This window comes from Haliotis rubra, unplaced genomic scaffold, assembly GCF_003918875.1.
Source record: "Haliotis rubra isolate DU_JTF1 unplaced genomic scaffold, ASM391887v1 Scf891, whole genome shotgun sequence".
In the NCBI taxonomy this organism is placed as follows: domain Eukaryota; kingdom Metazoa; phylum Mollusca; class Gastropoda; order Lepetellida; family Haliotidae; genus Haliotis; species Haliotis rubra.
The window spans coordinates 101,742-116,246 of NW_025767625.1; the positions used below are offsets into that span (position 1 = coordinate 101,742).

At 39.4% G+C, this 14,505-nt stretch overlaps 1 protein-coding gene across 1 annotated transcript in view; it reads left to right on the top strand.

The window, feature by feature from the left end:
- LOC124263636 (M-phase inducer phosphatase-like) overlaps positions 1–10,962 on the top strand; it is a 36,050-nt gene extending 25,088 nt beyond the window's left edge. The window contains exons 3-9 of the mRNA XM_046698285.1: positions 8,372–8,514; positions 8,866–9,105; positions 9,595–9,693; positions 9,870–10,031; positions 10,253–10,383; positions 10,558–10,675; positions 10,831–10,962. Coding sequence (XP_046554241.1) covers positions 8,372–8,514; positions 8,866–9,105; positions 9,595–9,693; positions 9,870–10,031; positions 10,253–10,383; positions 10,558–10,675; positions 10,831–10,962 — 1,025 coding nt within the window. The remainder of the gene's footprint in view (positions 1–8,371; positions 8,515–8,865; positions 9,106–9,594; positions 9,694–9,869; positions 10,032–10,252; positions 10,384–10,557; positions 10,676–10,830) is intronic.
- Positions 10,963–14,505: the final 3,543 nt, after the last annotated feature.

Consider the following 14,505-nt stretch of genomic DNA (forward strand, 5'->3'; position numbering starts at 1 on the left):
AGCATAGAAAACGATACTTCCGCTATGGGGTAGCAAACAAGGCTTGCTAATGCATTAATCCCAGATTAGAAATGTATCCGTTCTCTGTGCACACACATCAAAGTCGGGTATATCTACCCCAACTACCCCTGCTGGCCAGGATTGGGGAAACAAAAGTTGGAATTAACATCGTTTATATTTCTGCTTCATCCTACAATAATTGAGAATTAGCATTTTGTTTAGCAGCTGATCTAGCGTAACATGTACCGAAATATGTTGTAGATATTCGCTCTCCTTAATCTCCTTTGAAAAACATAATCTCTTGTGAAGAATACCATCTGAGAAGACCTTTAAACGTTGCTACAAAAATTACTGGTTTCGAACAAAATCTCCAAACAATATCCTCTTTCGACGAATAGTTCAATTTATATCTAGTATCTCACACATCGAAACCTTCTTCTCATAATTGAAATATATTTTTCTTAAAAATGCAGGCAGATATTAATGGGTCTAGATAATGTACCAAAACAGATTCCATTGGTCCTGAAACGCAAAATTGATGTGGAAATTACAATGTATATAAATGGATCACTGAGAATCAGCAATAACACCGGGTGTTCGTGATAAGGGGTTATTTTGTATTCATATTGAGCTACATGGCTATCTCTAAAGTCTGTGTGTAAATAGTTAATCGCATTTATCTGATCTTTTCACACAGTTTAGGTTACATATGGATTTTAGGCTATATTTTTAATCAAGCGTCTGTTTTCAGATAGACCAAATAGAAGAAAAAGGGTTTATTTTGCACAAAGGCCATACGACCAATCGTACAAGGTGGCACAATTGTGATTTGAGTTACCATTTTCAACGGCTATATCCCAAAACATCCACATCCCAATAATGCTAACAGATGGACCCATGTACTGTTACAATACTCGTCACGCAGATATAATAAATTCTAGATAATTGAATGAGACTTGAACTGAATTTAATTTAAATGTGGATGTGAAAGTGACATGCTGGTGATGACAATACATTGGATGTAAAGCATCACAGCTTCAAACCAGCTCGGATAGTGAATTAAAATCTTGATGTATAAATATCGTATATTTTACAGCAATGTTCTAGAGAGTATCGATCCACAAAACAAAAACATATATAAAAGTGTCACATGAATATGGGTTGCTTGAGGACACAGTTGTTTTGAAATGTATGACAGTTGTCGATTTCAATCCATGTGTTTATTTCACTGTTGTTGTTAATCTTGTTAATTGTGTGCGTTAATCCCTTTAAAATCAGAGCGGACATGTTTATGGTTTTATAGCAATGCTTTTAATGTTTTATTTTTATCTTTTTTGTTTAAGATTGTTTACTGTCGATGGTAATGTCATAAAACGCACCTCCGTAAAAGTCGGATGTTTAATTACAGAATGTCAAATAGGCGAAATGAAAAATAACAAACAGTGAAAATAAAGTTAAAATAATAACGAACGGCATACTCTGGAGGTTTATGTTTGCCATGGTTAAATGTTTCATTGTTTCAAATGGTACTGTGGGGTGTTTTGTGTTAACTAAAGTGTCATACATGTTCTGTATCCTGTTAGCTATGATTCACAATGTTCTTGAAACAAGACTTACATCCATTCCACAATTAGGGAACAATCAGGAATCCCGATCCCGACACATCAAAGTAACACATCAAAACGTCAACCTGATCATCTCATCCTTATTGATTGTGTAAGCAATATTTCTTCCCCAAATTATACATACACTGGAAGAGATAGTAACCTGAAAAATATATGCGTACATAAATACGTCGTACTGTAATTACAAAAAAATTCTTAAAACATAGGTGTTATATTATGTTGTCTTTGGTATCAATGTATAACAGAAACGCTTTCATAAAATATCATACAAACATGCACACGTATATGTTTAAAGTGACCTTGCATTGACTCAATATTGTCAATTGTCAGTTATGATATGTAAAGGATGGTCTGTGGGATCGTTTCCGTGTTGTCAATGACAAACTACGAACATGGTAAACAGACGCCTACCCATGAAATAACACAACTATAAAAACAAGTAAAATCTGTCCGTTTATTTTAAATCTGTCAGCTTACTTAGTTCATTTGAATTAATTTGTGTACATACATACTTTTCCCGATGTCAGTATTATGGCAATGCAGCCGAGCACGTCATCGTTCAGGTAAACAAACAACAACAACGCTAGATCCTGGCAGAGTAAATATTGCTTCTCTTAACGAGAGATTAATAATCAGCGTGTCGGATTAAAGTCGATACGCAAACATAAAACTAGATTTAACAGATTTACTGTTATGTATACACAGTATATGTCTACAGAAGACTATGATAATATTTACAACGATTTAAACTGGATTTAACAGATTTACTGTTTTATAAACACAGCATATGTCTACAGAAGACTTAAATAATATTTACAACGAATGCAGTGTCGGGTTTTAAATTTACATTGCACAGAACGTATTGTTGGAGCAGATTAATCCACCATGCATATGCTGTGACATGTTTATCCACACCACAGTTGAAATAAATTTATTGTCCGATGGTATGTTATAATAATGGTTCAGACTAAGATCGTTTTAGGAACACAGTGAAAGCAAAACATACTATTTTCTATGTATTTGTGTAAACAGTTCTCAAAACATTTCATGCGCAAAACATGTACGTCAAAAATATATCCCTCCTCTTGTCCCTTCACTGTCTCTATTTCTCAAGGCCACTTCCGGTTCAGACTAACAGTAAATAACTAATATGATCGGAAAGAAAACGCAACGTAGGGCTGTTTGACCCAACCCTGGCTGCCAGAGAAAAGACGACTTATAGTTATTTTGTTACATGGGTAAGGTCCATATGTGATAATCTGCGTTTAATATGGCCGATAACTTGGGATTAGGGACAAACACTAACTTTTGTCACCTTTCCCACTCTTATCCTCCCATCAAAGGCCCCTTCTTTTGCATGAACCTCCACAATGAGCTAAGCCCCGTGGAACTACACCCGTCTAATATCGTGGCGGTGCATTCCTATTGTATATAACAAAACTGTAGAATTAATATTGACTTAATCTAAGCATGTATCTTTGAAGTGTACGACTTAAAACCGATCTAAGGTGTTTAAGCTTGTGGGCTACTTTTTAAAAAATAAATTTTGTCTTGTGTGGGGAAGAATTGTAGCTCTGTATGTGTGGAGGTTTGGGAACGTTATAATAAATCAGATACCGGGTTGTTTGTTGTGCTCTATATCTGTTTTCAAAGCTTTTTAATATTTTGTATACTTTATGCTGTTCAAAGCGGCATTAACTCACTGACACTATTCGTTGAAGCGTCATACAATCTAACCTGTATGGTCAAGCTTGGCGGAAACTCGGCTTGACCGTGAAGACTTTTCCCGTTGCCACTCATACCCATGTTAGACTAATGCTTAGTCTCTGAATATATATAATTTTGATAGAAATAAACAAGCCCATTTAAATTGAAAAGGAGCCCCAGGGAGACCAGAGATTCAGAACCTGAACCTGAGGAAATCTAGACTTGCTTTATTTAGGGCTTCAGCACTGCAGAGAGGGCTTGGCAGTAGGGAAAATAATGTGGTTCAGGGACTGTGAGACAGACTAATTGCCATGTCTGTCTCTCAATATACAAATCATAACCGCATCTATTTCATATTTAGATCACTGCATGGCGATTAAGACTGAAAACAACTCTTCTTGATATGATTTAAACATATTTTTATTCATGAAGATGAATTGGGATTGGTGAACAAGCATTACTGCTTATGTTAACACCGCTCCCATGCAACATATAATACAACATGAAAAAGGAGGATTTGACGTCATCGATACTGACCATTGCATAAATATAATATATTTAAAATATATAAATATATATAGATTACATGAAATACAACTCTTCTTGATATCTATTCACAAACACGTTTTGGGGAGCTGTGACCGTCTTACATCAATGTTAGTTATATACGTAATTAAACAGCATTTGAACTATCATGATATATGTGAAATATGTTTTGTATTCCGTTTATTGATTTAGATACCATGAAATCATGTTTGAAGAATTTGTTACCGCGCTGTGATTTGCAAGGAATATAGATATACGAATACATCATTTTATTCACATTGGTTTCAATCCTGTTACTTTTCTTTCTCGTCCATTTACAAGTCTAAAATCAGTGTCAGCGCTTTTCAGATTCATTTGTAATACTAAGATAAAATATTTAGAGTTGTCCAGCGTGTCTGTGGACAGCGTGACCGTCACGTGTGATCTTTGTAATAAACAAACATTGACATAAACAAACATTGACATAAACAAACCCTTGACAATACAGCATAACGAGAGATCAACTGAGTGGTGTCTGTTTCACAACAGCCTGTCCTTACAGTCGTCGTATGTTTTAAGTCAACCCCAAAAACAAATATTAAACTGTAATGGTCATAATATTTTCTGAAAGACTTAGTAATCGCATTCACAAATATAATTCAAGGAAAATTTAAACATAATCCCCTCTCCAGACCGAACCAAAACATGTTAACTGCATTTTTAGAAAACAACAACATGCAAATAGAATTCAAATGCAGTCGTTACAAAAAGAGTAATAAGGAAATCTAAACCGACAAATTAACATACGAATTGCAACTGAAGGCATAAATTATCACGCATACCTTCAATATCCGTAATTTTGAAAGATCAAGGTAATAAAAGACGTTGGACACCCAAGCCAACCATAGATCTTGTTACCAAAGAAGCGAAACGGTAGTACACGCGCACCTGTTAAATTAATTAGCTTGAAATGCACCCCTTGTCGCGCACGTTTTACCACGACCGATGTTGATTGATTGATTATCAACTTGTTTGTTTAGTTGTCGATTTCAAAGTTGGGTTCATTTCCTGTAATAAATGTAAACACGTTGATTGCCTCTCCAAATATATACCTAATGATTCTGACATGGATCTTTATGAATATACACTTACATAACAGCTAGAGGTTTTCTATGATGTGCTTTATTACGTTGTGAAATATACAAGGAAACTGTATATTGATTAATGATGTACACGTGTTGCTAAAACCTTGCAGGTGTAATCTACATCCATATCGTAACAGGCATGTGACATATCCTATGTGTATTGATACGATTAACACCGGTATTCTAAGTAACCATTCCGACAATCTATAGATATTTGTACATCTGTAATGAAATACTGCATACACATTAAGTCGAAAACGTAACTAAATGGACAATGAAACGACATCACATGCAGATATATACAAATAAAAATGCACTCATGTGACAGTGTTTTCCCACTATATATGTGAATATATATCTGCCATATTTCCTATATTGCACATAAGCGTTTCTATGTAAACAACACGATAACGTTATATTGCATTGTCATAGTTCCTTGTACCATGGTGTAATAAAAACCTCTATTGTGACCTGATCATTGTACTCAAAAGGTGGCTCCAATCCAGTTATGTTATGAGAACACTCAACTTGCTAGAAACACAAGTTCATCACAAACGCACGACTATGTTCGACACACCTGCCAGGCCTTCCCAATTGACCTCTAAACATATGTAATAGTTTTCAATACATACTAAACACGAGAGGCGGAAGTTTTCGCTCATTTTTAATTTGTAACATATCAAAATTAATCTTATTTGCTTTGCTATATGAAAGTTCAAAGGTTTGCGAATGCGACCATTTGATAGTTTCCAAAAATGTTTTGTTTGTGTCTCTCTATCTCCAAATGTTTTATGCCAACGATGTAATAATGTCATGTAACATACTGTAATTTACATATTATCAAACATATTAACCTATTACACGTGAAAACGTCTTAAACTGATTCTGGTATGTTTAAAATATATTTACAGTTTGTAGAGGTATGAATGAAAATATAAATGAATCTTTTATCAACATTGTTCATGCTAGAACTGTTCTATTGAAAAATGGGGATGTTTCTTCCTTTGTTTGCAGGAAACTTCAAGCATCGTGTAGGTGACGATACAAACATTCTACCAGATTGTCCGACTTGGTCTGGTGCCACCCTCTGACCATTCCTCACACGTTAAGGTGCCACCATGTCAATGTCAACTGACCATCGGCAGCACGTTAGCAAAATTCACCCAGTTTGGAGGATTGGTGTCCTAACTTCGTCCGAAAGGGGTCAATCTATGACCTTTTGTCCGAGGGCACTCTGATGTAACATAATTATCAGGGTCCATTAATGTCCGTGCAAACTATGTCTGGACAATGAGATATGGTCATCGTTGAAGCCGCAGTCAGGCGTGACCGGTGACCAGCCATCACCCATCCGTGTCGTGTGCTGATTGCTGACCAGTCGTCACGAGGCGACAGAAAGGGGCGGCCCCTGTCAAGAAGACGATTATGCTTCGCTGGCTGCTTACGTCACACGGCCAAGGTGAAGGGAAGTCATTTGCATATATTCAGCGATGCGTCAGCCAATGAAATTGCTGGAAGATGAGCAGACGACAGAAGGTGTGAAATTGTTGGGCTGGTGGCATATATACTCCCGTGGACTGAGGGGATAGCATCACTTGCCTTGTGCTTTCATTCGGACAACATCTCGAGTTCAACAACTGTCAGTGATACAAACGATAATCAGGATTATTATTCCAACTTGTGACTCTTCCGTTTGGGATATCGTACCAACATTTCAACACGATGTGTGAAGGTAAGGCATTTGAAAAACATTGTTACAGTCAATTCTGACGGTTTCCAACTCTTCTTCAAAAGTGGGTCCGTTGTGTAGTGGTTAGAGCGCCCGCCCGGAGAGCGGAAGGTCGCGGGTTCGATCCCCGACCGCGTCATACCAAGACGTTAAAATATGGTACTTGTTGGTCCCTGCCTGGCGCTCGGCATATTTCATATGAGCGAAATATTCTCAAGCACGACATTAAACCCAATTTCACCTCACCTGAAAAGTGGGTCATTTTACTATGTTAAGGACAGTAAAAAGTGTTTCGTTGGCAACGACAAACCGGAAGTGGGTTAAAACGAAACGGTTCACACAGATGATAATATATGTTCCAGAAAAAGTCAACTTTGTAAAGCTTACTTAGAGGGAGTCACGGGTTAAGTCGAACAATAGCGCCCGCTTGGGCAATCGGCGTAAGCTTGCTTGGGTTTATGTAAGATATACCATAAGCTGATTTGGGGCTGGACATAGTGAGAGAAGGATGTATATCAGGTATAAGGTTTTATTGTTGCAACTGTCAATTCAAAGTTGTTTTGTGTCTTATATCGTGCGCTATCTGCCATGTCCTATCATGAGGATGTTTATATGATTATACTCAGAGCAAATCCTGCCTTACCTGAGGTTAGTGAACTCGCTTCGAGCCCCTTGATTAGGTAACATAAACATGTTTATCTTTACACAGAGGTCAGGTATGTAGCGGGAAAGGGTCAAATCCTTGGGGTCAGTGTTTCAAGTTGAATTTTGCCTCGGGTCTGTGTGCGTTGTGTTGTTATGAACAGGAAGATTGTTCAGGGTAAACCTTAGGGTAACGACCTTAGATTGACGGCTTGAGATGTAACATTACGCTGCTTCCATATTTAGAAAAATCTTGTGAGGTCACCAGCTTTATTCCAATCGTACTTTCTTTCAATTTCATGCAAATTCTGGTTGATATTCCTTAAAATCCCGGGGTCATCATAAATCTGTTGCTTGATAGGTTAATTAGAAATCTTTTGTATTCAGTTCTTGAATAGATTAGCAACAGATTAGCTAATTACCGTAGCTGTATAGAGGATCAAATAGTCCGTGCCCTAGTGACTAGACAGTGTGTTGAACCTTAGGCGCATCCTGTCCATTGAAGGTATGTCTCCATAGTATATGCAGTAACAATCGTCTCTCCGCTGTCTGAAAGAATCTCGCACCGTCAGTTTTCGCAGGCAAGCTGTCCCTCCGGCGGACCAACTGGAGTGTCTTCACTAGTATTCGTTACACTTCGGGTACGAGCCCTAGGGTAGGGGATAACCAGATTTACTATTGAGAAGGACTCTTCAGGGGCGCTAGCCTTTCCAAACACCAGACCGATAGGGGACAAATATTGTTGCGTCTCGAGGTCAGTCTGTGTTAACACGACCTAGGCCACTTCCTGTCGTCCGTCACCTCCATTGTTGTCAACTGTCGTCTGCTCATAGTCTTGTCTTTGTCGTCTTCACATCAATATCTTTGTGTCGTCTGCACTGGAAGCAGGTGGCTCCCGGCCATTACCCTGAACGGAGGTGTAAGCTGACACACACTTCACATTCGGACTTTGATAGATGTGTTTCTGACCATGAGTAACATCGGTGAATTTTCTTCAGCTTCTCGAATCAACATGATGCTGGACTTCGACGACTGCGAGATGGAAGCAGCCGACATCTTCCTCAACAGCCCCGGTTCGGTGACGTCTGGCTACATCAGCATTGACGATGACACCAGTCACAGTCTCGGCGAATTCAGCAAGGTACTTAATTTCACACTCGCTTGGATCACTCACCCCCCAAAGTCCATTGTAAAGAGTTATACAAAACACGTTGAAAAATAGCCAATAACGTGCTGAAAGGCTTGCTCATTCTGTGACGACGAAACGCATTGTGTGTGTGTTCCACTCTAGGTTGTAAATTGTGCTTGTTGATGTAATCCCATCTAACGTCTGTTGGCAAGAAAACAAGGCGAATAGCTATTGTGTTCAACAACCTTTACAAGCGAATGTCCATGCGTGTATTACCTGTCAACGAGAGTTACTATTGAGTGGTTTATGACGCTTTATGTCGACAAGACAGTATTTCTTCATGGTGCTCTTGTTACTTTTCAGTCCGAGGATATGGACTTCGGCATGTTCCCCCTGGAGTCTCTGACCAACCAGTCCCTCACACAGAACGGCAAAGACTTCTCCATCAGAACCCCACTACGACGATGCAACTCCCTGGACATGAGAAAGAAGTTGTTCCAGAGCCAAAACACCTCCCCCTACGATGGTGAATGTCGTCCCACCCGTAGACCCACCAAGATGAGGAGACTTAGACTGTCTGGAGAAGAGAACGTAATTCCTCAGGTAAATCCAATTCCTTTATATCTCGAATAAAATCAACACCACAATCAGACATGGGAATTCGTGTATGTCGTCCTTAAATATCAGTCTCAGCTTTCCCGAGCTCATTTCAGGAAGATATCTCCTCCCAATTGGACAAATTAATGAGGCAAAGCGAGCTTAAAATGTGTAATTTTCTAGCCACTGTTTGAGAGGTGGATATCAAAGGCTTGCGTCTCGTGTTGGGTATCAAAGAAACTACCCGCAGTATTGAGGGAAATCACGCACCCCTGTCCGTGTTTCCATAGGTCGTTACCATAGGAGCTCAGTGAGAGCCCCGGGATGTAGCCCTCAATCTCCAACTGTTTGAACCAACTCAGCCATTTCATCCTAAAATCGCCACAAATTCCTGTCTCTTACGTAAGACTCGGACTTACGATTGAGGTCAGATAGCCCGATGTGTTTCGGATAACCCAGTCGACCCAGGTGTAATATTCTGTTTTGTTGTTCCAGCAGCCGTCCTCCCCTGCTCCCCCATCTCACGAGCAACTGAGAATCCAGGCAGCAGTTGAACGCCTGGAAAGTGCTGAGCTCATTGCTGACGGAAGCAAGGTATATATTGCTCATGACTACTCACTGCAGTTGATAAAGACGTAAAACGTTCTGGCGTTGATCTCCTTAAGTAACTGCTAATACTTGTTTCTGTGTCTCAGTAGATCATTCTTACAACTTCTTAAAAATTATTTATAGTTTCCAAACACATTGTCATTATTTTATTATTATTTCAGACATACGCCCTGCCCCTTCAGCAAGGTAAACACAAGGATCTTAAGTCTGTGTCCCCCACCACAATCGCCCACCTCCTCTGCGGCCACTACGCTGACACCGTCGACGAGTACGCCATCATCGACTGCAGATACCCTTACGAATATGAAGGAGGTCACATCTCTGTAAGTACTATAAACAATGCCAACAAAGATTCAATTGACGTCAACTTCTAACGTGTTTTTTCCCTTTGAGAACTATATTTAACATTCCTCGTTGATCCGTCTAAATCCCATTACGCAAGTCGGCCATAAATCGTTCGCTGTCCTGTAACGATCCTATTGTTGGTTACCCAACTGATGTTATCCTGACCTGAAGTGACGGTTATCTCCCTTTCCTCCCGCAGGGTGCTGTCAACATGTACACGTATGACCAGATCAACGAACTCCTGGAAGAAACAACAAAGATGGGCCCGACCAACAAGCGACGTGTTATCGTCTTCCACTGCGAGTTCTCATCCAAGAGAGGCCCTTCTCTGTAAGTATTATTTTCATCATTCCCTCTGGTTCGTATTTTGAAAATAATTTTATGTAAATTTATGCTGTGTAATATCCACATGTATTGTCTCCCCGATATTGTCTAAATATTGCAAGAATTTAGGGAAAGTCTCACTCACTGACGTTTCTTATGATGTTTATGTTTATTTTCCAGGTTGCGTTTTCTTCGCTCTCAAGACCGTAATATGAACTCCGAACACTACCCCAAGCTGCATTATCCTGAAATCTACATCCTAGAGGGTGGTTACAAGGCTTTCTTCGAACAACACCAGGTATGCATCCACTGATCATCATAGACTTGATTCAGTTCAATTACGACTTGGATTATGATTCATAAACGATTTCTTATAAAAAAGATATACATTAATCCGTTTATTACTTGTCTTGGTTTTATTAAAAATACCAATGATTTACTCTTTTTCTCCAGAATCTGTGCGATCCTCAGACATACACCCCAATGTTGCACGAGGACTACTCCTCTGACCTACGTCACTTCCGCACCAAGGCCAAGTCGTGGACCGCTGGCGAGAAGAAACGAACACGCTGTCTCCGCTTCTAGGGACCATACATTGTTATTGTTTTTACCATTGTTGACTATTTATAAATATGTAAATATGTGTGTGAGAGAAAGCGAGACGGATGAATTGTTTTATACATAGTGTATATACAACATAATATATGAAGGGATAAATTATCTAAATTATTTTATAGCTATGTATAATTGGAAAACATTTTAAATGTTTTAATTAAACCCTTTTTTGTGAGGATTGAAAACAAAAAAAGATTGTTTTAATGAAAGGTAATGCTTGAAATGAATTGTATCCAGTAAATCCCTAGAAGGTGCTGAGAATCGAAAGCAGGGATGAATGCAAATTGATGCTTGAAGTTACTGACTTAATGCTTGACATTACTGATTCATGTGAAATCCCACAAGTTTTGTACAGCTATGTGTTTGTATGCTATGTCCACGGACTTGAACCATTTGATGCAATAAACGCCCCCCGCTAGTGCTAAGGCAAATATATACCACGAGTCTGTTTTACCTATCTATCTTATACAATGACTGAACCGGTCTTCACAGCTGTGAAAGGATATTCCAAGATGGGTCTTGTGCACCCATAGCAACCGTTTTTTTATAGGTCTTGTAATGACAAGAAACGACTGTAAGCATTGCTCATTCGAATGGGATCACTGGATTGTCTGGTCAAGACTTGATTATTTACAGACCGCCACCATATAGTTGGAATATTGCTGAGTGCGGGGTAAAACTAAACACACTCACTCATTCGAGTCACCAAGCAATGTCCACATGGTGCAGATACCCTAAACATCCACGCTCTTGCATGTAGTTGACTTCCTGGAACTTCACATGCAAGGATCCCAGTGCTGACTATGTTCGTATAACCATGAGCGTATTACCCGATCTCAAGCATCTTACAAGACGTTATCCTGTATAGTGTACAGTCGTACTGACGTGACAGAGGAACCGTTTGAGAACAACGGGCTGGGCTATCAGTGCCTGATATACTTCCGATTCTGATCTGCTAAATGTGTTCACCCAATTTTCCTATTTTGACGACACAATATGTTTCACTCTGCACGTGTTTGTCACGGAGCGATCAATTAGTCATGGCCATCTTTTTGTCGTACACGACATGTATTGGAAATGTCATACAATGGACTCCGCTGTTAGTTGATATTTCATAACATTATGGAAGGGTATCTGTCTGGACTCGCGGGTACCCTGACGAGATGGGAAGGTGTATTATATTGTCAGCTACAGCATGGTCCAGCTCTAGGTGGCCATGAACATTAACACACTAGCACATGGCGACCATATTTCCTGCACGAGCTCTCCTTTGTGGAAGTCGCAGTGGCTGAGCGGGTTATGCGGCTCTGACTTTGTGTGCTGGCGTTCAGGTGCCTGACTCGCAGGGTGTGGGTTCGAATCCCGGATGGGACTCAACCCAACAAAAGTACTCAGTAGAATCTGTACTTTACGAAGAAAGTGTAATCCGAATTATTACACATGTTACATTTGACCACTTTTTCAATTGCATTGCGTAATAATTTCCTGTGAAATACACACGTTCCTCACACTGAGGAACGCAGTTTCACAACGATAGGTCGACTGTACGGCTATACCACAAGCACGAGTTCATGAACCACCAAAGAGAGATACTTGCGTGTCAGAATACGAGCGGATCCTGCCGCACCGATAGCATCCATCACAAACACATGCCAAGGCAAGTCAAATTGTCATCGCACAACAAAATACGGAGGGAAAGTTACAGTAAGCAAAGTATATGAAACCAGGGCTCCAGATAAAGGCCGTATCGGCGTATGTACGGATATAAAATAAGCACGATACGGTATGAAATAATTTAGAAAACGTAGCAGATACGCACCACAGCAATGGTGTGCCGTCTTGGAATCATTTACAGACGTATTTATCTGAAAGAGTGTTGTTTTATTGTTTATTGACCTGTTTACACAAGAGTAGCAATGTTGTGGTGCATATATGAAACAAAACACAAGATACTCCATTAAATTCCATTCAGTACTCTAAATGTACTCTTATCGTTTTCCAGTACTCCTATAGGCCCCTATTGAAAAAATAAGGAGTACGTACTCCTGATCATGAAAAAATATCTGGAGCCCTGTGAAACAACACCTGCATGATAGATACTACGAATCATAGCATTTCTCACTTATCAGACACGATGTTTTTCAAATATTTATCAAACCATTCAAGGATTTGTGGATAAAGATTTATTTTGAAAATCGTAAAATGTACTATAATGTCACGGTCTGTCTGTCCTAGCTAGTCACAGAGCAGTCAACAGTAATGTACGCTTGAGAAGATTTATATGTGACGCAACACCACAATCGTGTACGCGTCATTAATTTTAAAACATATTGTCGGAAACATCAAAGTTTCTTCCAGGTAATCCTACCCCTTACCTGGGCAATTAATTAACCTGTAGGTAGCAACATAGGTAACAAATTACCAGGTCACGCCCCTCCTTTATTTGAAGTACTGCACGGATCATTGACGAAAATATGAGTTTCTGATTGATTCGGTGTGGGTGTACCTCCCTTTGTGTCACATTTATTGCACACTCTGTCTAACTAGTAATTAATGACATCTACCAGCATGGCCTCCGATCTCTGCTACAATAGAACCTGGCGGGTAACTCCCAAAACGTATTGCGGTGACATGAAAAAGATGAATTTTGCCAGAAGGGTGTAAACTTGGAGTTTCAATTTATAGGAAACAGAAAGGTGTGGGATTTTTAATTTGCAAAATATTTAGTTCAAGACTTAATTGTGTTATTAAGGGATCAAGTTGATACGAATCTTATTTTGACGAAAATGAAGGTTAAATAAATACGGATTTTGGTTAAAGTATTCTTTGAAAAGGATGTGACCCTTTGTGCGAATGTGTATACGTGAGGATCTTAGGGTAACGAGACATGCCTACTCTTTTCGTGAACACCTGGTGTTATTGATTTTTAGTACCAACCTTTTCATCTTGTGCCGTTTGGGTTCAAGAGAATATGGTTTTACAGCAACCAATGGGATCGGGTGGTCAGACTCGCTGACTTGGTTGACACGTCATCGTATACCAATTGCGTAGGTCGATGCTCATACTGCTGATCACTGGATTGTATGGTCGCTTATTTACAGACAGCCGCCACATAGCTGGCATATTGATGTGTGCGACGTTAAACAACAAACAAACAAACACTGTTTTTACATACATCCGGGGCTGCTACAGATGCTAGTGTTCTGGAACTTACCTGTATTGGCTATTTCTGAGTCAAGGGGACCCTCGGATACATCCAAAGCATAGAGTGAACGTTCAATGCTGGCGGAATGTGGCATGCATTGCTCCATTTACAAGGTATTTGAAGAAAACCTGTCTTTGCACATGCTCGGAAAGCCTTTAAACTAATATAGTTGGGGATTTCAATGTCACACTGACAAAATCAGCCAGCGACACTCGAAGTGTATTTCTTACCAGATTATGATTTTATGCAATCAACAATATTTCAGAATTTAATGTTTAAACATGGTATTCCTTTTATGTTACACGCGA